Source organism: Balaenoptera acutorostrata, chromosome 1, assembly GCF_949987535.1.
Source record: "Balaenoptera acutorostrata chromosome 1, mBalAcu1.1, whole genome shotgun sequence".
Lineage (NCBI taxonomy): Eukaryota > Metazoa > Chordata > Mammalia > Artiodactyla > Balaenopteridae > Balaenoptera > Balaenoptera acutorostrata.
The window spans coordinates 12,257,453-12,281,967 of record NC_080064.1 but is presented as its reverse complement, the minus strand read 5'-3'; the positions used below and the strand labels follow the sequence as shown (position 1 = coordinate 12,281,967).

At 54.5% G+C, this 24,515-nt stretch overlaps 1 protein-coding gene across 3 annotated transcripts in view; it reads right to left on the bottom strand.

Moving 5' to 3' along the window:
- Positions 1-24,515, bottom strand: part of PLEKHM2 (pleckstrin homology and RUN domain containing M2) — a 39,370-nt gene that overhangs the window by 1,388 nt on the left and 13,467 nt on the right. The window contains exons 2-19 of one of the 3 annotated variants that reach the window (XM_057543877.1): positions 15,035-15,141; positions 14,530-14,639; positions 13,852-13,951; positions 13,220-13,307; positions 12,187-12,373; positions 10,798-10,857; positions 7,481-7,709; positions 4,781-5,626; positions 4,400-4,469; positions 4,162-4,252; positions 3,762-3,826; positions 3,339-3,427; positions 2,612-2,744; positions 2,197-2,387; positions 1,770-1,835; positions 916-1,075; positions 392-571; positions 187-303 (exon numbers count right to left, since the gene is read on the bottom strand). In XM_057543877.1, coding sequence (XP_057399860.1) covers positions 187-303; positions 392-571; positions 916-1,075; positions 1,770-1,835; positions 2,197-2,387; positions 2,612-2,744; positions 3,339-3,427; positions 3,762-3,826; positions 4,162-4,252; positions 4,400-4,469; positions 4,781-5,626; positions 7,481-7,709; positions 10,798-10,857; positions 12,187-12,373; positions 13,220-13,307; positions 13,852-13,951; positions 14,530-14,639; positions 15,035-15,141 — 2,889 coding nt within the window. Of the gene's footprint in view, positions 1-186; positions 304-391; positions 572-915; positions 1,076-1,769; positions 1,836-2,196; positions 2,388-2,611; positions 2,745-3,338; positions 3,428-3,761; positions 3,827-4,161; positions 4,253-4,399; positions 4,470-4,780; positions 5,627-7,480; positions 7,710-10,797; positions 10,858-12,186; positions 12,374-13,219; positions 13,308-13,851; positions 13,952-14,529; positions 14,640-15,034; positions 15,142-24,515 lie in introns of those variants that run through there. The other 2 variants (XM_057543880.1, XM_057543884.1) reach the window with 2 other exon arrangements.

Sequence of the window (24,515 nt, the reverse complement as noted above, 5' to 3'; positions counted from 1 at the left end):
TAGCTTTAGCCTCACACTCACTGGGAGGCAGGGTCTTGCCCCTTTGGTTTTACACGTCCATGTCCATCCCAGAGCTCCTAGTATGGTGCTGCCCTAGGCCCCCAACTCCTGCCTCGGTCTGTGCTGTGCAGGGCTCCTTTCCCCAGGGAATGGCTCCGCTCCGCAGGGGCCTGGGCAGCCGGGTACCTGGTAGATGGTTTTCCACCCGGAGTTCAGTGCAGACAGGAATCGGTCCAGTTCAGATGTGCAGCTCAGGTAGATGACCCAGGGTGGGAGGGGCTGCTGGCTGTCCTGGGAAAAGTCCTGGGGAGAGCGGGGGCCCCAGGTGAGCAGACACAGCGCTCCTTCGGCAGGGCCTGCCTCCATTGCCCATCCCCCCCCACCGGCTCACCAACACACAGTACTCCTTGCCCGGCTCAGTGGAGACGGCACTGATGTCGGCCAGCTGGGCGGCGCCCAGGGAGCGGAAGAAGCTGGTCTGGCAGTCCTCGTGGCACGTGAAGAGGCGGTCATCCGTGATCACCAGGCAGCAGGGGATGCAGGGGCTGGGAGTTACCCCCTGGGGGATGACCTGAAGGGCACCGGCAGAGCGGAGGGGAGAGGCAAGCTGGAGCTCTCCAGGGCTGGTCTGCACCAGGACTCCCCGCGTCAGGGGCCAGACAGCCCCTCTGCCCCTCCCTGCAGAGGCCAGGCAGGCTCCGCCCACCTCAGGAGTACAGGGGCCGACAGGGGTGATGGTGGGAATGTCAGGCCACAGGCGGCCCTAACCTCCAGGGTTCACTCCTGGGCTGGCCCCTGGAAGTCCCATCTTGGTCCTCAGAGGCTGCTGCATGACTCGTGTGGGCTTGGGGAAGGGACCCTAGGGACCTGGGGTCGGGTTGGGAGGCAATGAGTGGTGGGGCAGGAGGCCCTCACCCCTTTGGACACGGCCTGGCAGAGGTGCTGCATCCAGTCGGCCATCTCGGCCTCGCTGCCGGCGCTCAGCTCCAGGCAGGGCCGGTCGGCGAGGATGACCTGGAAGGCGTGGGGCCGGTCCGTGGTGCTGGATCTCCGACAGCCACCGCACTGCTCCCCCCTGGGCCAGAGGCAGAGGGTGAAATAGGAGCAAGGGGGCAGGGGGGCAGGGGGCACGGGCGGAGCCCCTGGGGTTGGCCTGCCCTGGAGTCCCGAGGGCTGGAGGACACCAGAAGGTGGGCCAGACCCCTCCGGGTCAAAGGAGAGGCGCAAAGCTGCTGCTGGGCAGCCCTGCCCCTTTTCTGTGTAACACCATTTATCTCCACAATCGCCAAGGTTCGTCTAGATACCTGACCAGGGCCAGGTGAGGGGTTAAGAATCAGCTCTTGGCTCCCGCCCTCTCAGAATCAGTGCACATTCATTCCTGCTCCCCTTACGGGCCTGATGTTTCCTCCAAGCGTGTGTGTGTCCATCCTCCCCATCAGGTCAAGTGCTTCCCAGGGAAAGGACCGCCTCCCCTATCAGATCGGGGGACTGTCTCCCCTACCTGACGGGATCCTTTCTGGGCAGGGGGCTCCTCTTGCTTCCCCACCCCCTCCCCGTGCACCCAGAGCTCAGCAGACCCCAGGGCACTAAATGGGGGTGGGGCCGAGGCGGGGGGGGGGGGGGGGAGGCTGAACTGACAGGAGGGAGAGCCAGTTCAAGCCAGGGAGGATGGGAGCCCTGAGGCTCAGGCCCAGCCGGAGCCTTGACCTTCAGGCAGCGACACAGGCCCCGACACCTGCCCGGCACCTCCCATCGCCCAGGACACTCACCCCATGTTCACCGAGAGAAGGGGGGTGACATCAGTGCGGTCGGGATACTGGTAGAGGATCCCGTTGCTGCAGGGGCACAACGTGGCAGGGGTGAGGCCTGTCCCAGGAACTGGGGGCCGGGTGGAACCCAGATCCCAGGGACCCCCACAAGCTGGGGCCTGAACCCCAGAGGCCAAGGAGCCCGGGGCCTGCCTTCCACGGCAGGGACGGTAGAGGAAGAACTGCAGAGGCACAGCAGGAGCGCGTGCCCCCAGCCCGGGGGACGGCCCGAGTCTTCACCTGGGGCATTCTGGGCTTCCTCGGGCCCCAGATGGCTGGCTCCACAGAGAAGATCTGGGATCCCAGGGGATGTGTACTCCAAAGCCCTTGACGGGGAGGGCGCTGTCCCCCATCCCAACCTCCGGGCCAGAGCTGCGGGGGCTCCCACCTGAGCACCACAAAGCACGTCTTCCAGTGCTCCTTGCCCAGGTAGGAGGTGCCCGCCTTGTAATGCAGCATGCCTTCTTTGGTGATGGCGCCCTCAGGGGGTGAGCAGTGGCAGGGGGTGCGGCCCAGGGACTCATCCTGGGGGTCCTCCCAGTGCACAAGCCCGTAGAAGCGCACAGTAACGGTGGTCGCCTGGGGAGGGGGCAGGGGACAGAGCGGTGAGGTCTGGGCCAGAAGCAGGAGTGGCCGCTGGCGGGGTAAGGACACACCCCGAGTGGGGAGGGGGACAGGCCGGGAGGGAGAGCCCCTCCCAGGTGGGTGACGGAGAAACGCTAAAGACAGCTATTTGCACCTCTTGACCCTAATACCAGGGCTGTCATCTCGGGGACAACACCCCCTCCTCCCCAGGTGCTTACCTCACACTTAGATTCCTGGGCCACAAATTTGGCCAGTGCCAGCTTCTCCATGGTGGCATCAGTCAGGACGCTGGGGTAGGGTGGTTCCCGACAGCCCTTGATCATGGCTGACTTCAAAGAAGCCAAGAAGAACCTATACGCGGAGTGGGGTTTGCTGTCAGAGGCCCGAGGCCCCCACCCCTCAAAGGGACATGGCATAGTCCTGGGGACTTCCGGCCTGAAGGGGGTCACAGGATCTTGGGGGGAGGACCTGGCTGGAACCAGAGCTCCGGGTGGCGGGTGGGGCAATGATGCGGCAGCAGTCCATGGTCATCAAACCGTGGCCGGGAAAGGCCTAACCCTTCCCAGTGGCCAAGGGGTCTTGGGTTGTGACCTCAAGGGAAGGAGCCGGACTTGTACAAAGACCTGATCTCAGGACAGACAGTTTCCGTATGGAAGCACAGGGGGCACGTGTGGCCCCGCAGCCGGGCTTGTGCTTTCTCTCCTGTGGGGATGACTCCTGCCAGCCCCCTTCCTCTCTGTGGGCCACTGAGGGTCTGAGGGCACCAGTGGGTCAGTGTGCCTGTCACCTCCCTGCTTCTCTGCCCGGCCTGCAGGCTCCAGAAGGAACTTATCTCTGCTTTCCACTCCTTCGTACCCCACTTCCCACCCTCCAGCCCCAAGGGTGTGGCCAGGCCAGTGGCGGATGCTGATTCTCCAGGCCTGCAGAAGGGGGCGTGTCACTCACTCGGCCAGGGCCACGTCTGCCGTGTCCAGCAGAAACTGCTTCCTGCGGTTGGTGCACACCAGCTTCACTGTCTGCTGGTCGAGGCCCACCTGCCAGAAACCACACCCTCACATGCACATGGGGCTTGGCCGCAGCTGCCAGAAGGGGCAGCCGTGGCCAGATTGAGGGCGGGCTGGGGAGGGAGGCAGCACGCTCTGAGGTCACCACAAGGTGGGGAGGGATGGTCAGATGTACAGCGGAGGAAGAGGTACCCTCAAGCCTGCTCCGTATCCCCGGCATCAGGTACAGAAGCTGCTCGGAGTTAAGAGCTGGCACCCACCCCCGGGGCTGAGGCAGGGGTCAGCCTTGCTCTGCAGGGCTGAGGCGGGGCGGCCCGAGGAGCCCTGCCCTACAGCACACACCAGTCACCGAGCCTGAACTCACCGACACATAGTCAAGTTCATTGTAAGAAACAGCCTCTTCCACCAGGTATGGCTTCTCTGTGGCCCCTGAGAGAGGAGACCCCAATGTCTATTACCCGCAGTGGCCTCTCTGTCCTCCCGCTGCCCCTTTTTCTAAGACCTTTTCTCCATGAGGACCCGTCCTTGCCCTGCGATCTGAAATGACGAGGTAGGAGAACGACATGGGGTGCTCATGGAGGGGGGCCCCAGGCTCGTGTCCTGGGGCAGCTGGGACTGCTGACAACCCGTTTCATCACCACGTGCCAGGCAGCAGGGAGACACTCAGGGCGGGGAGCGGGGGGAAGGGAATGAGGGCGGCGGCCAGTCTCATCCTCCACGTGCCCTCGGCAGCTGCCCTGGCCTAGCCCGGGGGCGGCGGGCACCTTTCCGGAGCAGGTAGACATAGCAGTCTGTGAGCAGCACGTACAGCAGCTGCAGGTTGCCCTCCATGTGCCCTGTGCTCATCCGGATCATCTGAGGGGCCGAAGCAGAGAGGTCAGGCACTGCGGCGCCCGCCCTGCCCCAGACCGCCCGCTTCCCCTTCGGAGCGGAGGCGGTGGCCCATCCGGCCTCGCCCTTGCTGTGCTGGCTCTTGCTCAGTCTTGAGATCCTGGGACTTACTTTGAAGAGCTGCTCTTCGTTTTCTCGAAACACGTGGATCATCAGCAGGAGTAAGTGATTGTTGTCTACCCTGTGAGGGGGGCAAGTGTGGGGAGGGCGAGGTGTCAGGCTAGGGCAGGGGCGCGAGAGGCCACACGGGTGCACAGAGATGACACATATGCACGGGGGCGATGCAGGCATCCCGAGGTCTCATGTTTGCAGTGGCTCTGCCCCTCACCGGGAGCCAAAGTGAGGGAGGGGAGGACCGCACCCCTTCCCACCTCCCAGCCCAGGCTAGGTCTTCCGGGAGTTGTGCTTGGTGTATCTGGAGGGCAGATGCCCAATGTGCCCTGATCAACAACAGGGGCACCTCAGGCAAGCGGCATAGACAGACTGGCTCACCTGAACTCTGCCGAGTGGCTCATCTCAGAAGGGCTCCCCTGCCCCTCATCCACCCCAGAGTCCTCGGCGCTGCTCAGACAAGGGCTGGGCTGGTCTCGCTTGAGTCGGCAAAGGGTTTCCTGGGCCCCAGGCTCCCGCTCAGGCACAGGTCCCTCACCGACCAGAGGCAGCCGGGTCTCCAGCTCCTGGGCCTCTGGCTCCCGCGTCTCCCCCGGGGTGTCCTCTAGGGGCCGAGGCGCCTGTCCCGGTCCTCGTCCTCCTCCCTCTTCTTCTTGGCCAGCAGCCGCAGGGCTACCAGGAACATGCAGCGGTTGGCCAGGCCCTGCAGGGTCATGGTGGCCGCCACCTGATGCAACAGTGCTTGGACTCTCGACGGTAAAGCGGTAGAAGTCCATTGGGGCTGGAAGCCCCTCGCTAAAGTCGCAAAACGGCGGCCTCTCCGGGGCGTCCCCGGGAGAGCCAGTCCGAAAGGACTGGTTGGGGGGCTCGACGTGGGAGCACCAGGCGCTAGGGTCCAGCTGCCCGTTGAGCTGATCAATGACCTTACTCAGGGGCTGCCCCAAGCGCTCCATGGAGGTGTCCTTCATCTCGGGGATAAGCAGGCCCACCTGGCCGGGCCCTGCGCGCTCGCTGCCCTCGGCTGTGCCGCCGGGCCCCTCCGTCTCCTCCCGGGCGGAGGCGAGGGTCTTGTCTGGGGAGACCCGCCCGGGGCCTGGGCTGCTGACGAGGGTGTCACCACTGCCCCGCCTGGCGCATGTGTGCTGGGTAGAGGCCGGGTGGAGTGGACTTGCTTCCTCATCCGATCTGGGCTTCTTCTTCTTGCCAATTTTCTTCTTCTTGGTGACCCTGGATGGTAGTGATGGGGAGAGGTTTGAATCTGAGCACCCCAGTACTGAGGGCAACGAGATGGGCTGGGTCCAAAGAGGTGATCTGGGACTTCCCTGGTGGCGCAGTGGTTAAGAATCCGCCTGCCAATGCAGGGGACACGGGTTCGAGCCCTGCTCTGGGAAGATCGCACCTGCTGCGGAGCAACTAAGCCCACGAGCCACAACTACTGAGCCCGTGTGCTGCAACTACTGAAGCCCATGTGCCTAGAGCCCGTGCTCCGCAACAAGAGAAGCCACCGTAATGAGAAGCCTGTGCACCGCAACGAAGAGCAGCCCCCGCTCGCCGCAACTAGAGAAAGCCCGCGTGCAGCAACGAAGACCCAATGCAGCCAAAAAATAAATAAAAATTTAAAAACAAAATCATTTAAAAACAACGTCTTTCAAAAGAGGTGATCCTGGGCGAGGGACCTCTGAGAGCGCAGCCAGAGCTTCAGTGGTCCCGGGCAGCACTAGGTGGGAGGCCCTGGGCCGGGGGCCGACAGCGGCTCAGGCCCCAAGTACTTCCCACTGCCGGCAGAGGCAGGGCCAGCACGAGGGAGGCACAGACGGCAGCGGCCGGAGGAAGCCCTGAGCGGGTCCTGTGAGTTCTAGCTGATGGCACAACTGGGCTAGCTCTAGGGAACGAAAACAGGCCATGGCTGGTCAGACCAGTGGCCCCCCTCTACTCAGCCTCCCCCTAGGATGTGGGTAGCCGACCCTGAGCTGACCCTTCTTTCCGTTCAGGGTCATTATGGAAAATTCAAAAGAATCAAAGCCTTTTGAGCTCAAACTCCTGGCACCTTGGTTCCGAGTTGGCTGGAGTGGGCCTGGCTAAGCAACCCTGGGTCTGAAACCACTCAAGCTGCTCTAGACTCCAACCAGCCTGTGGGAGCTGGACTCCTGGCTCCAGTCACTGGGGAGCAATTCCCCCACCTTGGGCCGGCAAGCCTCTGGGAGGTCTGACGTGCACATCTTCTTATTCAGGGCGGAGAGACTCAAGAGCCGGAGCCGGGGAGGTCAGGGAGCCGAGGAGGCTCGGGGCCGAGAGTTTCCCAACCTGTCATCCACCTCCTCCTTCCCTGTTACGTCCCCAGCAGTATGATGAAGGTGCTCTTTTTTTTTTTTTTAATTTTATTTATTTATTTATTTATTTATTTATTTATTTATTTATTTATTTATGGCTGTGTTGGGTCTTCGTTTCTGTGCGAGGGCTTTCTCTAGTTGCGACGAGCGGGGGCCACTCTTCATCGTGGTGCACGGGCCTCTCACTGTCGCGGCCTCCCTTGTTGCGGAGCACAGGCTCCAGTCGCGCAGGCTCAGTAGTTGTGGCTCACGGGCCTAGTTGCTCCGCGGCATGTGGGATCTTCCCAGACCAGGGCTCGAACCCGTGTCCCCTGCATTGGCAGGCCAATTCTCAACCACTGCACCACCAGGGAAGCCCCAAGATGCTCTTCTTTCAGCAAGCCATGCTGAACTAGAATTAGTACGAATCTCAGAAATTGTGCTCTAATGGCCAAGAACTCCCTTGGAACGAAGTCCAGGCTGAAGGTGCTTTCTGGATGGACCGGACAAATGCCCCAGCAGTCTGGGCGTGGCCCCAGAAGCCGGCCATGTTGATGCCTGTGTCACGCATCTTCCAGGCTCGGGCCCTCTGTTTCCTCTTGATCAAAGAACTACTGAGCAGGGGAAGAGGTACCTAGTCTCCGGGAAGGTGCCCAAATGCCCTCGGGGGGGGGGAAGGTCCTAGTCTGCGTGGACTAAAAAGTGATGCTAGGAGTGGATAGGACGGACACCAGGACACTCACCCAGCTTCTCGAGGCCCCTCCCCACTGACCTGATGACCTCGAGCTCTGTGCAGGTGTCTGGCAAGTCCGGGGTGTGGGGCTCCCCCTTCTCCTGAGAGGCGGTGTGCACAGGGGTGGTGTCGGAGGAGGACACGGTCTCTGCCTGGTCCTCATTGAAGGGGTTGTGGCGCTGGGTGGGACTCTTGGTGGAAGCCTTGCTGCTGGTCGGGTCCGAGGCAGTAGAGCGGGGGCCACTGACAGTGTCTGTGAGGTCTCCATCTGGGAGAACAGGAAACACGAGACAGCCCGTCAGACACCAGCTGGGGAAAGCAGGCCCCCAAAGCATGCCTTATCTCAAGAGGGAGGCAGGTGAGTTCTTTTCAGGGAAATCCGATCGGGGTGGCCTTGTTTTAGGAGTAGAAGCCCCAGGCCAACAGGACACGGGATTTGTGCTTTAAGAGCAACTTGGAGGGATGCCATCACCACCACCACCACTGGGGGCCCCCGAGAGCTCACAACAATGTGGCCAAGTTTGAGTTAAGAGCTCCAAGGTTAAGCAGCCTCCAGGCTTAAGCCCCTTGGGGATGGTGACCTTGATGCCTCAAAAGATGGGCTGCACACCTCTCAGGCTAACCTTAGAGCCTCCTTTAGCGCCAGACACCCCTGACCAGACTGAGATACCCAAAGTCCCCTGAAGGGTCCCCCACAGTGGCAGATACAAAGGAACAAAGGAAGAGAGAAGAGAACCAGGATCAGAGAAAATGAGGGGTACAGAGGCTGCGAGGCCAGGCTAGGTAGTCCAAGGGTGAGGAGCGGGGTGGGGAGGGGCAGGAAGGAGGGCCCAGAGCGCGGTGGAGAGGGCAGAGGAAGTAAGAAAGGTGCGCAGAGTGGCTGCGCCCTCGCCGTCACAGATGCCTTGTGGGCCCTTCTCCCTCGACATCCCAGCAGGCACCCCTTTAAGGCGGGTGCCGCCAACTCCATTTCATCCAAACCTCAGCTTGCCTACTGGTCCTCTCTGGGCACACTCTCTCCCAGGGCTCTACCCTGGGAGATGACGCAGCCCCTCCAGAGAGAAGCTGGTTTAACGGCTGCCCTCACCTCCAACCGTCCATCCCACGTCACTGGAACGGGACACAGAGGGGAGGGAGTGTCAGCACGAAAGCACATAGGGTGTTCATCCAGGGGCAGATGGGAGGCCGCCCATGCTGGCAGAATAGCCTGGGTGACAGTTAATGGCAAAGCACACAGGATGTTCATGCTCCATCTGCAGCTCGCACACATCTTGCTGGCCTGTATCTGCCAAAGGAGACGTGGCAAACATGCTTCCCACCCTCAGCCTCATCTGGAAGGGCCAACCTGCTTAGTGGATCTTGGAAACCACTGGGCAGCTGTCTGCTGACGCAGCACATCATCAAAAGTACACTGTCTTTTAATATAAGGACAAAGGAGGGGGCAAAAAACAACTCCCAGCTCTGCCAGAAAAACACTAGTGAAATATGAGACTTTCTTCAGATGTCCAGGGACCCGAGCCAGAGCCCTAGTTCTCAGATGCGGAAAAGCCTGCCCTTCAGTCTGAAAGAAGCCTCCTGCCAAGCCCACGTGTTCCTGGTCCAGCCCGAGATGTGCAGTTACATCCCCCTTGGGGAGGGGGTCCCAAGAGGTGGGCAAGCAGATCATCGGACGTGGTGGGGGTCAAGGCTGCGATACCCACCAGTTCTTTTTTTTGGCTGTGCTGCGCAGCAGCATGCAGGATCTTAGTTCCCCGACCAGGGATCAAACCCGTGCCCCCTGCAGTGGGAGCGCGGAGTCTTAACCGCTGGACCACCGGGGAAGTCCCTACCCACCAGTTACGTAAATGAGCCAAGGACCATGGAAAGGCCTCCCCAGTCCCCACCCCAGGGCCCAGAGCTGCCCTCCAAATCCTGCTCTCCTCCAGGTCTGAGGAGAAGACAAAGCCTCCCCAAGTAAGCTTCCAGAACCGGCTCAGGGATTCTTCAGTGCTCTAGGAACTCAGGAAAGCAGGAGATCACTGCTGGGACAATCTCAGCCCGCCCTGGAGCCTGGCCCGGCCCGAGCAAGCAGTGCGAGTGGGCTGTTAGTTCTCAGGCCACAGGGAGCTCTGGAGGGCTGCAGACGAGGGTCAGGCCCCGTTTGTCAAGTGACTGCAACAGGCAGCAGGTAGCTGGGTCAGGAGGGGGTTAGTTGTTAGATCGGGGGGGCGGGGAGGGGGGCGCGGGGAATCAATGCCCAGCATGTGCGCTGCGATAAGAGAGGCTGAAAGGATGAATGATGTTGTTATGATGGAATTCTGGATTTCAAGCTAATCTTAACTTAAAACAGGGGACTCTTCCATGGTACTCTGTTGGCCAGATGACATAATTTATTTTTCCCAATGCGGTATCTTATTTCCCTCAAACTTAAGCTATTGCACACTTGCATTACTTGGGAAAAGATCATCTATCACCCATGACTCAGATGACGGCTCTGACAACACGGGGCTCAGCTCCGAGCAGCAGGGAGAACCGCCGTCCCGCGGCTCCAGGTGACCAGTCGGCACCTCCTCCTCCAGAGGCTGCCCCCCTGCCCCCACCCTGGGTGGAAGCGGCCCACAGGGCAAGAGGCTGTTTAGTAAGGGGGGTCTGGTTATGGCCTCAGCTTTAAGGAGGACGGATTAACCTTCTCAGAAACATGTCCCCTGCTTGGAGTGATCCCAGGAATCCTGGGAATAACTCATGACTGTTCTCAAGCCCAGAAGTGGCGTCACCAGCAGAAAAATGCCCAAGCATTGCTGCCACCTAGCGGACAGGGTGGGAGGGTTGACAGATTTTATTTTAGTCGGCCTTAAAACTTGAAAGAGAATCTCCCTAGAGGGAGTTTCAGTCATGCCAGGGCAATTTCCCTCGTTTGGACCTCAATCTCTTTCAAAAACACCCGAGAGGAAGCCATTAAGAACAGAATCAAGCCCTCTGCCTTTGCTTCCTGATGCTTCTGATACAGAAGTGCATCGGACCTAAATAGGAGCTTACAACCCACATGTTCCAAGGCAGTGTTTCCCTGCGCACATCTGGTGCGTCGAGTGGCACTGGAATCAGGAAGGGTGATCCGTGTGTCCCCGAAACGCAGACACTTAGCGACTCCACAAGGCCACTGCATAAAGGCAGGAGTCCTGTACTGGGAGAAGGGGTTGGCCTAGGACTCAAGGTCAAGTTCTCCTACTGCAGAATTCCATCTATCAGAACACCAAACTTGGCTTTATTATGATCATTGACAGTATTATAAATAATGAGCTGATTTTGAATCATGCAGCAAGCTTGGTATGGAAACATTGCAAAACAGGAAAAGAGGGTAACAGCGGACTCTGTCCCACCTTCCCAGTCTGTGCTGGGTACAGACGGCACTGCTGGAAACACATCTCCAAAATCATAATCTATAAAAATGAGGGACAAAACTGAAGATTAGAAACACAGGCAGTGGAAGGACAGGGAGGGTGGGGGCAACAGGGTGGGAGACATTGGGAGAAAACAAGAGAGGAAAAATTAAACTTTCTACATTTTATCTGACAACCTCAGGGGAACTTATGAGGACCCCAGCTCCTTCTCTGCTCCGGTACTGGCCCAGTAGCCTCTGACCAGCTAGAAAGACCTGGGGGCAATCGGTTCCAACCCCAGAAGAACATGGCTCTCCTGTACCTAACCTCCTTTCCTGTCCCTGCTTTCCTTCCCTCCACACCCAGCAGCTGAGATGAGGTGGGCTCAAGGGGACACTTCTTTCCCTGGGTAATCTGGCCGCTCCCTGAAGGCCCGTCCCTCCGGCTTCTCGGCGGCAGCCCCTGAGCCCAACCCAAGGAGACTGAGCTGCCGTCTCCTGCTTCTACAACGAGCAACACAAGCCTTGCTGACAGTGAGTCTATGTCCCTCCCTGGGACACAGCGCCACAGCACAGGCAGAAATAAAGAAAGAAGAAGGTCAAGGTCTCAATGTTAATGCAATTCTAGGGAGTCCCTGGGGCTGAACTTGTGCTTGGAGCCCCTTCCCTGGAGGTGGGGTGGGGTGCCACAAATGAAGAGCTCTGGTTTCCCACAGGGGATGAAGGTGGGAAAACAGCCAGTTTTATTAGATGAACACGGAGGCCGAAGGTTTGGAAGAAATCAGGCTGTCCCAACCAGTTGTTGGACCAAGATAACAAATGACCTACAGGCGTGAGGATGTTCTTTTTCAGTCTTTGATGGCAGGAGGGTGATCACCTCCAACATGCTGGCAGGTATGGGAGGGACTCGGAAAAGTCAATGGACCCATGGGAAAGGGGGGGTGAGTCTTCCTCCAAACTTTAGACCCATCGGGTCCTCCCTCCTCCTTCTAGGGGTTGCGTATAGCCTCTTTCCACCTAGAATCGAGGGTAGGATGAACTCCCCCGAAGTGGGTGGCACTCACCCCTGGAATGTCAGGAAGAGTTTCCAGGCTGCCCTGCTAATCCCCCCGACCTCAGAGAACTGCCCTGGGCACATGGCTACAGGTTTCTGGAAAAGGGTCTAACATTCATAAGATCTCATTTTGGCTTTTTATCCCCAATATCAGTTTTTGAGCCACCACAGGGACTCTGAGGAAGTGAAGATCTGGGAAACGACTGGCCCCGTTTCACTCCGAATTTCCACCACTGGACCAGAACCAGCCAAGAAAGACTCCCCTCAGCCAGGCTTACGCGGCTCAGAATCCGTTTCGCCACAGAGGCCAGACCCCTCCCCGCCCTGGGCACTCACCCTCACTAGATGGGGCGATGGCACTGTCGTCCCACTCTAGGGTGGTGGAGGTGACAGAGTTGAAGGAGTTGAGGGAGAGGCTGTCCGAACCATGGACCGAGCTGGGGAGGCGGTCTTCAAAGTCCAGCAGGTACTGGGGTTTGTAGTAGTCGGGCATGTAGGGGGCCAAGTCTAAGTAGGGGGCGTCCTGGGGAGAGAGGGGGAGAGGCAGGTTTGGGTGACGGGAGGCCTCGGTGGGCCCGAAGGCACGGCCTTCCAAGGATCTGCCTTCACACCCTCCCAGGCCGGTGTTTCTTTGGCAATCTATGTCCTTAAGGTACTACATCCAGAAACAAGCTGTTAAAAGGAGGACTGTGAACGGCTGTGGTTCATAAGGCTGTGGACTTGGGGCCCAGAGATGACAGTGCCCACTGGGCCTTCTGACCCTCCTAGACCTCTTGTATATTAGAGTCGCTCATTTGCTCCAGTTTCTACTACTTTTCAGTAGCCAAGTTCCTTTTCTGGTCTGTGCTGCCGGGGTTGGGACCTAGGCTGGTGACCCGATTAGGACAGGGCGGCTGCGTGCATCTTGACAAGACTGCAGAGGAGCCTCTGCAGCTCCTGGGCCGCCCTGCACCTCTCCAGTGCGTGACCGTGACCGTGACCGTGGCCGTGAGGGAGGCCGGGAAGCAGGGAGCTGAGAGGCTTGCAGGATCCCGGGAGGCACAGGGGTGAACCCGCCTCGTCTCTCGACGACTCACGTCCTGATCACGAAGGAGAATACTCCAGTGCTAAAATACTCCAGGCAATGCGGCTTTTCTCCAATTTGGGACAGAGAGACAGAAAGGAGTGCCCCAAACCAGGGATTCTGGCCAAGAGAGAATCACCTCAACCCCACACCGTTCCACTGGTCGGACCCTGAGCTGTTCCCTCACCTGAACGAAAAGGACGACGCTCAGACTCAGCCACAGCCGTCAGGCTCCCTGAGCGGGACCACGCGCCCACCCCGCCCACCCCTCTGCCCCCACGAGCGGCGAGAGCCGTGGCGCCTCACCAGGTCCAGGTCGAACCGAATGAACTCCAGCCCAGACACCAAGGTCAGGAAGAGGGTCAGGTGGTCATGGCTGCAGACCAGGGCATTCCTGCGAGACACGGGAAGGGGCGAGGGTAGTTCTGGGTCTGGTTACCAGCGCGGCCCCGCCTCCCCCGCAAGCCAGCTGCGCTGAGGTTCGGCGTGTGACATCCCTCCACCCCAAGCTTGATGCGGCCTCCACCCACCCCCTTCCAGCACTCTCCGGCTGGCCTTGGAGCCATACGACACTTTACTGCCCGTGTCTTCAGATACGGGGCCCGCAGCAGCTCTCGGCAGCTGCTCTAAATCCTCTGTTCCTGCGGCAACCCCAGCAGAGGCTGAGCGCTCCAGTCAGGACTGAGCCCTGGGTGGGATCAGGCAGGGGCTGACTAGGCACCAAACGGCTCACAGGAGCCCGGCCGGAACCAGCACACCTGGCCAGAGCCGTCACGGGCAAGCTCCGCTGGCCCTCTGGCCATCACTGACGTGTCCTCAGCACGCACCGCCAGGCTAGGCCTCGGGGTGCCACGGTGTGGTGTCTGCGTGTGACAGGAGACTTTGGGACGGGGCTCGGGCGCTCTGCAGCGGCGTGAGACAGCGCTCCGGACACTCACTTGACGTAGTACTTGTGCAGGAGACCCAGGTTCTCCTGGAACAGCCGCAGGTAGCTCTCCAGGGAGTTCTCGTTGAGGGCCAGGTACAGCCAGGCCCGGCCTGCAGACAAAGGGCAGGAGTAAGGAGACGGAAGTTCTGGCGGGGTGCTGGCTTCCCTTGGCCCAGCAAAGGCAGGAGGGGCAGGAAGAATGGCCGAGGGGAGCGGGTGCCCCAGCAGCCTTCTCTCCTGACAGAGCGCCGCACCCTGAGATCTTCATTTTCCCCGTCAGACCCTAGCCTGTAACTGGCCAGGAAACTTGGATGAACGGGGCAGATGGCAAACTCCAGATGGGCTGAGAAATGCAAGGACTTTTCACTGATCCTGTAGCTGACACTGACCCTGGCTCAGGGAGAGAGGCGAGACCCCTCACTAGGTGCTCGGGCTGGGATTTGGTAGGAGCCCAGCTCTCTTCAGCGTCTCACTTTCCCTCCTCACAGCCATGATGCTCCGGCCAAATGTCACGTGCGGGAAGAAGAGAGGCCTCGTGGAGGGCGCTGGCATTTTAACAAGCCTCTGCCACTGGACACCACAAGGCACTCGGCCTCCCAGGCTGGCCCTGAGGTCACACCTGAGCCCCAAGCTGCCCACAGGGAGGGCGGGACCAGTCCCTTCGCCGAGTCCACCTGGTGCTACTCACTGCGTCCCAGGTTGGTGGCCACGTGCTGCAGCACCTCGATCTGCCTGATGGCCTCTCGCCGGGTGAAATGCACCACGAGCACCCAGTAGCCAGATGAGAGGTCTTGCAGTCTGAGAAAATAGGACAGGAGCTGCTATGACCTAAACGGGGCCACCCTGGGAAGCTGCAGTCGGTTGGTCCACCAGCCTTCGTGTCAGGAGGAAGCTCAAGGCTGAAAGCAAGGGATTCCCAGCGGGACCCACAGGCAACCACCAGGCCTTCACACCAGCATTTCATCTGTCGCTAATCCTTTCCCCAATCAATCATGCCCGCTCAGAGACGGATTACTGGGGTAACCCCAGACAGTCTGCAGCCCACCCGAGTGAGACAAATTGTTTTCTGCTAAGGGAAAGAAGAAATAAAAGGCAGACAAGGCTAGGGACTTCCCTCTGGAGGCTACTCACGGCCTCAGGGGTCCTGCCCTGCTGCTCCGTAGAGCCCTCTCCAGAAACCACGTCCTTCTTACCCATAGAGCAGGGCGTGGTCCAAGTGCTCACACAGACGCTGCAGGACCTTATCGTGGTTCCGGATGGCAGGGGTCTCGTCTTCACATGCAGCAAAGTAGCTCTGCAACTGAAAGGAAAAAAAAAAAAGTTCCCCCAGATTAGAAATGGATAATAAAGAGGAGGGCCATGGAAGTTCTGGAATCAAGAAGGTAGCTGAGAAAACCAGTCAAAGGATGTATCTGTGTTGACCAACAGAGAGTCGACCTCAAACTGCCTACACCAACTGCTTATCCAGTACTGCATGTTCCAGAGGGCACAGGAGGACACTTAGAGCCCAGGCCCCACGAGGCACTCAGTAAGTGCTTGGCACCATGACAGCTTGACGCCGGCGAGGAATTCATGGTCTATGATGTGGGTCTCCGGTGGTACCAGGCTTCAAGCCAGGGCCATCGAGCTACACAACTCCAGGGGCACGACCTACAGTGCTATGTACATAAATGAACACTCAGTGCCCGGTGTAAATCCCCCTGCCCCGCCCCTGGAGTTGGCCACACAGTGGCCCTGCCTGGAGCTGTCCCTCTGCACAAACTAAGGGCCGACGGACGTGGGCACCTGCTCCGACGGCCTTCTTGCCAGAGGCTGACATGGATCCAGGTACCTGGCAGGCTCAGGTCAAGCCCCTCACCAAGAAGGACACTGTTCCCAGGCTGGACTAAAAAGAGGAGATTTGGCCAGTAGGCGAGATGAGCTGCAGCGCTGAGGAAACCCCAGCAGGCCGATGGAGGCGAGGGCAGCTCGCTCAGCTCTGTTAAGGCCAAGAAAGCCCAGGTCAGGACTGAGTTCTCTGCAGCCACAGTGAGGAGGGGGCCCTGTCAGGCAAAGCGCCAGGAGAAAAGTCTTTCCCACATCATTGCGGCCACACTCCGGTCTGCTGCTGCCCTTCTAATGGCCAGAAGGGGGAAGAACACACAAAAAAGAGCACTCATCCCTGTACACCCGTCTCAGGTTTAAGCTCCTGGCTCTGGGGAAACGCGCTCTCAAGTTTTTTCTGGAAGCAGTGGTAGAGACAGCAGCAGCAGAAAGGACACATCGACCACACCAGCAAGCACGCGCTCTTGGCGAGAAGCCAACAATGCAGCTCCCACAACAAAAATAGCTTCTCTTACTCTGTGGCCCGGAGTAAGCCTAGCAGCTCTGCTGGCCCTGGACAGGCCTCGGTCCTGCAGGGTCTGCCCCTCCTCCCAAGAGGCAGGCAAAACAGAGCCCCAGGAGGAGAGGTTTCTAGAACTGAAAGAAAGAGCAAAGAGCCTACGAAAACTGCAGTGGCCGAAGGTATGCCTGCACGGGTTAGTACTGAGAACCATGACATCGGGGGCCAGGTTTTTTTTTTTAATTTCAAAATCCAAGGAAATCTGAGATCAGAGATTCTTAGATGTTAGAACTGGAAGGATCTTTAGAGAACTAGTGCAACTCCCTTATTAAAGAAGGAAAACAGAGGCTTATTTATTTTCTTGATTATAAAAGTAGCCACACCCACCATGCTTGAAAAACATGGAAAAGTTTAAAATTTTACTGATTTATTTTTAAACAGAGAAGGTGACTAAGGCCAACAAAGGTTAAGTCCTTCACTATGATTTTCAGCTAAGTGAGGGAGCCACGGCTGGAACTCGGACTCCTTTTTCAGGTCAAGATACCTTAAAAAGTAAATATTCTGAAAGCAGTATTTGCTCATTGTAAAAGTTTAAGCAACATGGAAGTGTGTATAAATGTAAAGACCTCCTCTCCCCTGTCCCCCACTGTGAACAGCCTGTGTGTGTGCCCTCCCAAGTCTTTTCCTGCATACACAGACTTAAAAAAAAAAAAAGTAAAATGGGATCACGCTGTACTCATTGTTCTGAAACCTTCTTTTTCTTAGCAATACGTCAAACGTACACTTCCGTATCATTACATACAGATCCACTCCATTCTTTTTTACAGCCACAAGTGTATTCTAAAATATGCTGTACCATGCTTTAACTGTTGTTAGATATAGCTGTTGTCTCTACTTCTTTGATATCACACATAATATTGCAATGTACATCTGGGGATACCTGGGTGGGTATTTCTGTATGGTGGAACAGTATATAGAGTGGAAACACAGAGCTGAAGAACACACATATTTACAGTTTGGCTGGGTCTTGCCATTTGCCCTTTTCAAATGTTGGATTGATTTACACTCCATCATGCTGGCCAACACTGGATATAATTAGTCTAATTTCTGCCAGTCCAGTTGGTGACAAATAGTATCTAATTGTTTCAAATTGTACTTCTCTGATCACTAATGCAGTGGAACATCCTTATTAGCCATTTGTATTTCTTTTTCTGTGAATTGCCTATTTAGACCTCTGCTCAACCTTCTCCTGGTTGCTTTTTTTTTTAAAGGGTACAGCCACTCTGGAAAACAGTTTGGCAGTTTCTTTCTTTATTTTTTTAATTAGTTAATTAATCAACTAATTAATTAATTAATGGCTGTGTTGGGTCTTCCTGGCTGTGCACGGGCTTCCTCTAGTTGCGGCGAGTGGGGGGGCTACTCTTCATTGCAGTGCGCGGGCGTCTCATTGTGGTGGCTTTTCTTGCTGTGGAAAACCGGTTCTCGGCGCGCGGGCGTCAGTAGTTGTGGCTCGAGGGCTCTAGAGCGTAGGCTCAGCAGTTGTGGTGCACAGGCCCAGCTGCTCCTTGGCATGTGGGATCCTCCCGCACCAGGGTTTGAACCCGTGTGCCCTGTGCTGGCAGGTGGATTCTTAAACACTGCACCACCAGGGAAGCCCTGCTTGTCTTTTTCTTATTGCTCTGTTGAAACTCTTTGTTTGTTAAAGTTTTAATCTTGTATGTTGCTATGTGGGATGTTTTTGTTTTCATTTGTTTTTGCCCAGTGTCAACTGACCTTTCTTTTTTTCTTTTCTTTTTCAATTGGCCTTTAAACCTTGCTTATGGTGCTTTTTTTTTTCCTATTGAGAAATTCTTACTTTTTTTGTATAGTCAAATCTGTCAATCTTTTCCTTTATAGTTTCCCATTTTTCCCAGGCTAATATTACAAAAGTACCTTTATTCTTCTATAGTTTTAGGACTTTCTTGGTTTCTTTTTTAATGTTTAGATCTTTATGTGTGGCACGAAGTGAGGATCCAGCTTTATTAATTTCTGAATGGATAACCCATTTTCCACATTTATTAGTAGTCCCTTACTGATTTGTGATTTAATAAGCCATTTTTCTAGACTATTTTGTTTAATTGATCGATTGTTTCTTCCACTGACGGTCCCCTACTTCTAAGTATTTTCACTTTATTCAACATTTTGATATGGACAGAATGAGGCCACCCCATTCCCCAAGCATTCTTTTTCAAAACTGTTTTGACTATTCTGGCACATTCTTTTAGAATAACATTTCATTACAATTACTTTCTGGATTTGGAGATGAATTATACTGAATCCAGAGATTATTTGGAGGAGAAATGGTATTTTTGCAAAACTGAGTCTTTCCATCCAGGAACATGGAATTTTTTTTTCCATTTATGCATGTCTTCTTTTACATCCTTTGGTAAGTTTTCCAGCTTTCTCTGGATAGGTCTTGCACATTTGAAGGGGAGAGGCTGCATACATACACATGGTACTAAGAGTCAGGAAACAGTCTGTAACCAGGAGACAATTAACCAGGAGACAATTTCTGCAAAAAGTATAATAGAAAGAGTGTATAACATTGTGGTGAAGAGCAAGGGCTCTGGACAGGAAACATGGGTCCAAAGACTGGCTCTGCTTCTATAGAGCTGAGTACCTTCGGCAAATTACTTAACCCTCTGACCCTCACTTTTTTCTCATTTGTAAAATGGATTCAAAAGATTGTTTAGAGCTGAGCTGTCCAATACAGTAGCCACTAGCTACATGTGACTATTTGGATTTAATTAAATTTAAAATTAAACAAAAGTAAAAATCCAGTTCTTTAGTTGCACTAGCCCCATTTCAAATGTTCAGTGGCTAGTGGCTACTGTACTGGACAGTGTAGATATAGATAACAACAGTCCATTATTGCAGAAAGGTCTATTGGTTTAGGGGATCAAATGATATAAAGCATGCAAAAGGCTTAGCATAGATCCTGGTAAGCAGCGAGTGCTCAGTAAACATTAGCCAAGATTCTTTTATCTATCTATCTATCTATCTATCTATCTATCTACCTATCTATCGGCTGCATTGGGTCTTCGTTGCTGTGCGCGGGCTTTCTCTAGTTGCAGTGTGTGCGGGCTACTCTTTGTTGCGATGCGCTGGCTTCTCATTGCGGTGGCTTCTGTTGCGGAGCACAGGCTCTAGGCAAGTGGGCTGCAGTAGTTGTGGCTTGCAGGCTCTAGAACGCAGGCTCAGTAGTTGTGGCACATGGGCTTAGCTGCTCCACGGCATGTGGAATCTTCCCGGACCAGGGCTCGAACCTGTGTCCCCTGCATTGGCAGGCAGATTCTTAACCACTGCGCCACCAGGGAAGCCCCTAGCCAAGATTCTTAAGAATAATGAAGCCACGGTGACGGTTCATGCAGCATTATTTACAATAGCCAAGCTATGGAAGAAACCTCAGTGTCCATCGACAGATGAATGGATAAAGAAGTGGTATATATACAATAGAATATTACTCAGCCATAAAACAAAACAAACAAACAAACGTAACAAAACAGAAACAGACTCATAGCTACAGAGAACAAACTGGTGGTTTGCTAGAGGGGAGAGGGGTGGAGGGATGGGCAAAATAGGTGAAGGGGACTAAGAGGTACAAACTTTCATTCATAAAATAAATAATTCACGGGGGTGTAATGTACAGCAGCAGTCCCCAACCTTTTGGCACCAGGGACCTGTTTTTTGGAAGACAATTCTTCCACGGATGGGGGCAGGAGGATGGTTTCGGGATGATTCAAGCGCATTACATTTAGTGTGCACTTTTTTTCTATTATTAGTATGTTGTAATATATAATGAAATAATTATACAACTCACCATAATGCTGACAGGAGGCGGAGCTCAGGCGGAAATGCGAGCGATGGGGAGCGGCTGTAAATACAGATGAAGCTTCGCTCGCTTGCCCGCCGCTCACCTCCTGCTGTGCAGCCCGGTTCCTAACAGGCCATGGGCCGGTACCGGTCTGTGGCCCAGGGGTTGGGGACCCCTGATGTACAGCATAGGGAATATAGTCAATAATATTGTAATAACTTTGTATGGTGACTTATCATGGTGATCATTTTATAATGAATAGAAATATCAAATCACTATGTTGTACACCTGAAACTAATATAATATTGTAAGTTAATTACACTTCAAATAAATAAATAAATAGAAGGAACAGTGAACCCATATTCTTAGCCACACCAATAACACACCACTTAGCTAAACATAAGTTCAGGGGCAAAGAAGACTCAGTGATGTTCTCTGCTCTCAAGAACCAGTATTCTGTTCACCAGCTCATTAGCAGGTGGTTCCAAAGCCTATTCTTTAACCACTCGTTTACAGCAGGTTGATAAAAATTTTCCATTATCTCAGGGAACAAGGAGACCTTCAATCAATGTGACAACCCAGTACAGTTCTTGAGAGGAGCAGGAAGGCGAAAGGGACTGTCTCTGAGTCAGTGACGGAAGAATTTCAGGAGCTCTGTCAACAGCCTGAGCTCACACTCTGGGAGCTGGTCAGAAAGCACCACAGAAAGATGCACAGCTGAAGTCTTCTTCCCCCGCCACGGAGAGGCAGCTGCGAGGAGCCACTCACGGCACCAGGAAGGTCACAGGCTCTGAAAGTGGGAGGGGAGCAAACATCGAGGCTTCATTTGAGGGCCCCTGAGCAAGCGAATCAATGAAATGAGGATAATGGACACAATGCTGCCTGGAAGCACAATTGCCAAATTTTATTCCAAGTTACTCTTCAGTTACACACAATACTTGCTGGTGGAGCTACCACTGGCTGTAATTAGAGCCGTCATTTATTGAGTGCTTGTTATGTGCACTAGGAAGGCGGCAGACAACTTGGATTTGAATGTGGGCTCTGCTACTCACTCACTGTGTGGCCTTGGGCAAGTTACTTAACCTCTCTAAACTCAGTTTCCTGCTCTACAGCCCTATAGGTTGTGTGAGGGTTCAGATAATACCTTAGCTGTTTATCAAACAGCACGATGCCTTGGAAACACTTCATAAATGTTAGCAGCTGTGATGACGTTCTTCACAAACACTTCTTAATCATCACAGCAACCCCATAAAGTAGGTCACAGAGCTAGTAAGTGGCAGAGGCAGATTTTAAAGCCAGGTCTTTTCATCCAACCTGGCTTCAAGATCCCCGAGTGAATGACGTATATAAAGTGTTGTTCTAATATGCTGTTCTAATATGTTGTAGGAGAACCCAAGAAAGTGAAACACAGTCCCCTCTTTTTTAAGTCACAGGAACTAAAAAGCCCATGGTGCACATGAGACCAGTGTCTTCTGCAGCTCTGCTTCTTGGAAGATGGATGGAGGAGAAAGGCTGGTGCGGCTCCTTTAAGAAGAAAGCTTGCCTGCTCTCTCCATCCTTTTGCCCCACGTTGGCCTCTTCCCAGCAGTGACGAAGTGTACTGTTTGGTTAAATCAGCCACAGTTGCTCCAGGAGGAGCTTTCCTCACTTCTGGGAAGAAATTCATCCTCCTGATCAGACTGCCAAGTGGTTTTGAGTGTTTCCTTTATGCCCATGAAAATTTGGGGAAAAGGCTGAAAATTTCAGAATTAGTAGGGATCTAGAGCAGGGGTCAGCAAACTATGGCTGGGTCCGCCTCCTATTTTTGTAAATAAAGTTTTATTAAAACACAGCCACACCCATTCATTTTTATTATCTACAGCTGCTTTTGCACTGTGATGGCAGAACTGAGTACACGAGACAGAGGCTGTATGGTCTGCAGAGCCTAAAATATTTACTATCCGGCCCTTTACAGAAAGTTTGCCGACCTCTGGTCTAGAGCCTTAAGCAGAGGTGACAAGGAATGCACACCTGTCACAGGCTGGGCCAGGAGATGTCTCTTGCCCAATGCTCAGTTCAGCAGTGGCCAGAAGAGGAGTCTCGAGCCTTGAAGATTCATATATTTCCACAAAGATTTACTGAGCACTCGCTATGTATACACCAACTGCTATTTTTATACAGAAGTCCCTGCCCTTGTAAAATGTAAATCGTATGCAAATATATAATATAGTGCCAGGGATTAATAATGCTATAAAAAAACAAAGCAGGGATCAAGGGTCTGTTATAAATATGGGGTCAGAGAAGATCTCACTGAGGAAATGACTACTGAGATAACTAGGGGAAGAGTATTCTAGTTAGGACAGCATGTGCAAAGGTCCTGGGGCAGGGGCAACTGTAAGGAGACTGGTGTGGCAAGGATGTGAGTGATACGAGCTCAGAGAACAGCCAAGGGCCACATCATGTGCAGCTGTACAGGCTGTGGTAAAAGACTTGGCATTTCATTACTAGTTTGATGGGAAGTTATTGGAAGTTACTGAAAACAGGGATGTAATATGATCCAGTATGTATGTTATGAGGCCACTCTAGCATCTGTGTGGTGTATATACGGACTCTGGAAGGCCAAGGTGGAGGCCGAGAGACTGGCTGGGAGGCTATCACCAGTGTGGATGGATAATGGAGGCTTGGAGCTGGCTGTAGCGGTGGAAGCAAAAAAGGGTTAGATTTAAGAGCTACTCTGCAGGTGGTGCCCCAGGGACTTGCTGATGGATTAGATATGGGGAAGGAGAGAAAGGAAGCTACCAAGGATGATTCTAAGGTTTTTGGTCTGAGCAACTGAATGGCAGTGCCACTTCCAGATCAGGTGGAGTTCTGCGCCGGCCATGGTAAGTTTGAAACATCTATCAGGTATCTAAGTGGAGATGTCAAGGAGACAGTTGTATAAATGCGTCTGGAGTTCAGAGAGAGGTCAGCGCCATCAGCCTTTGGATGGTATTTGAAGTTGTGGAATTGGATGAGATCATCTTAGGAATGCAGAGAGAGGAGCATCTGAGCACTAAGCCAGGGCGCTGCAGTGTCAGACCAGGGGTCCTCCCCGAGTCTGCACAACAGGGCCACTTGGGGAACTGGAGGAAAAGAACAATGGCCCAGGCGCCTCTCCAGATCAACCAGAGCAGAAACTCCGGCGGTGGGGCCCAGGAACCAGCATTTCTTAGTAACACTCCCCAGATAATTCTAATGCCCAGCCAGGGCTGAGGATCACTGCTTTAGACTGAGAAGGCACAGGCAGCAAGGCAGGTGGACAGTCCGGACAGTGTGTGCTCCAGAAGCTACATGAAGACAGTCTGCAGAGGGAGGGAATGATCAGTCCATCGGGTCACGCACCCACATAAAGGGAGGGGCCGGGAACCTTGATGAAAAGCAATCGGGGTGAAGAGGTAGGGAAGAAAGCCTGGGAGGAGTCCACCAGGGAGAGTCTGAGCTTTTTTGGATCCTGTTTCAAGCAAATGAGGTATTTGTAAACTGACATTGATGAGGCAATTGGAACTTGAAAACGGGAGATGTTTGATGACACGGGGTAAAAATTATTATTCAATTTGGTTAGAAGAGAGAAAAGAAGAGGAGAAGGAAGGAAGGAAAAAAGAGAAGACAGCAATACAGAAAACCCCTTTTACCAGCTTTGCCAAAAAGGTGGCAGGAAAATGGGGGTGGAGTAAAGGAGCCAAGTCCTTGAACAGGAAAGACGGGGTGGGATCCACTGCCCAGGGGAGGGGTGGCCACAGATGGGAGCCCAGGTGGGCGGGTGAGCTTGATGGTGGAAGGATGAAAAAATTCTCATGCGAGGAAAATTTAAAAATAAGCAAGGCAGGGCTTCCTTGGTGGTGCAGTGGTTAAGAATCTGCCTGTCGCTGCAGGGGACACGGGTTCGAGCCCTGGTCCGGGAAGATCCCACATGCCGTGGAGCAACTAAGCCCACGAGCCACAACTACTGAGTCTGCGCTCTAGAGCCCACGAGCCACAACTACTGAGCCTGTGTGCCACAACTACTGAGCCTGCACTCTAGAGCCCACGAGCCACAACTACTGAGCCTGCGCTCTAGAGCCTGTGAGCCACAACTACTGAGCCTGCGCCCTAGAGCCCATAAGCCACAACTACTGAAGGCCACCACAATGAGATGCCCACGCACCTCAACGAAGAGTAGCCCCCGCTCGCCGCAACTAGAGAAAGCCTGCGCGCAGTAACGAAGACCAAACGCAGCCAAAAATAAAGAAATAAATTTATTAAAAAAAAATTGTTTTTAAAGCCATGGTTTCCTGAGAGTCCTTGAACTCAGGCCTCGTCTCCAAGTCATGCTCCCAGGCCACACCCGGACTGGCTAAGCTGCTCTTCTCTCCCTGTTCCCAGTTCTCCGGGTGCACTTGGGCACCCAGGCCAGGAAGAGCTGGGTTCAGCTCACCCCAGACTCTCACGGCCAGGAGGCCGGTGCTCCCTGCTGAGCCCTCTGGGAAGACTGGCATCACGA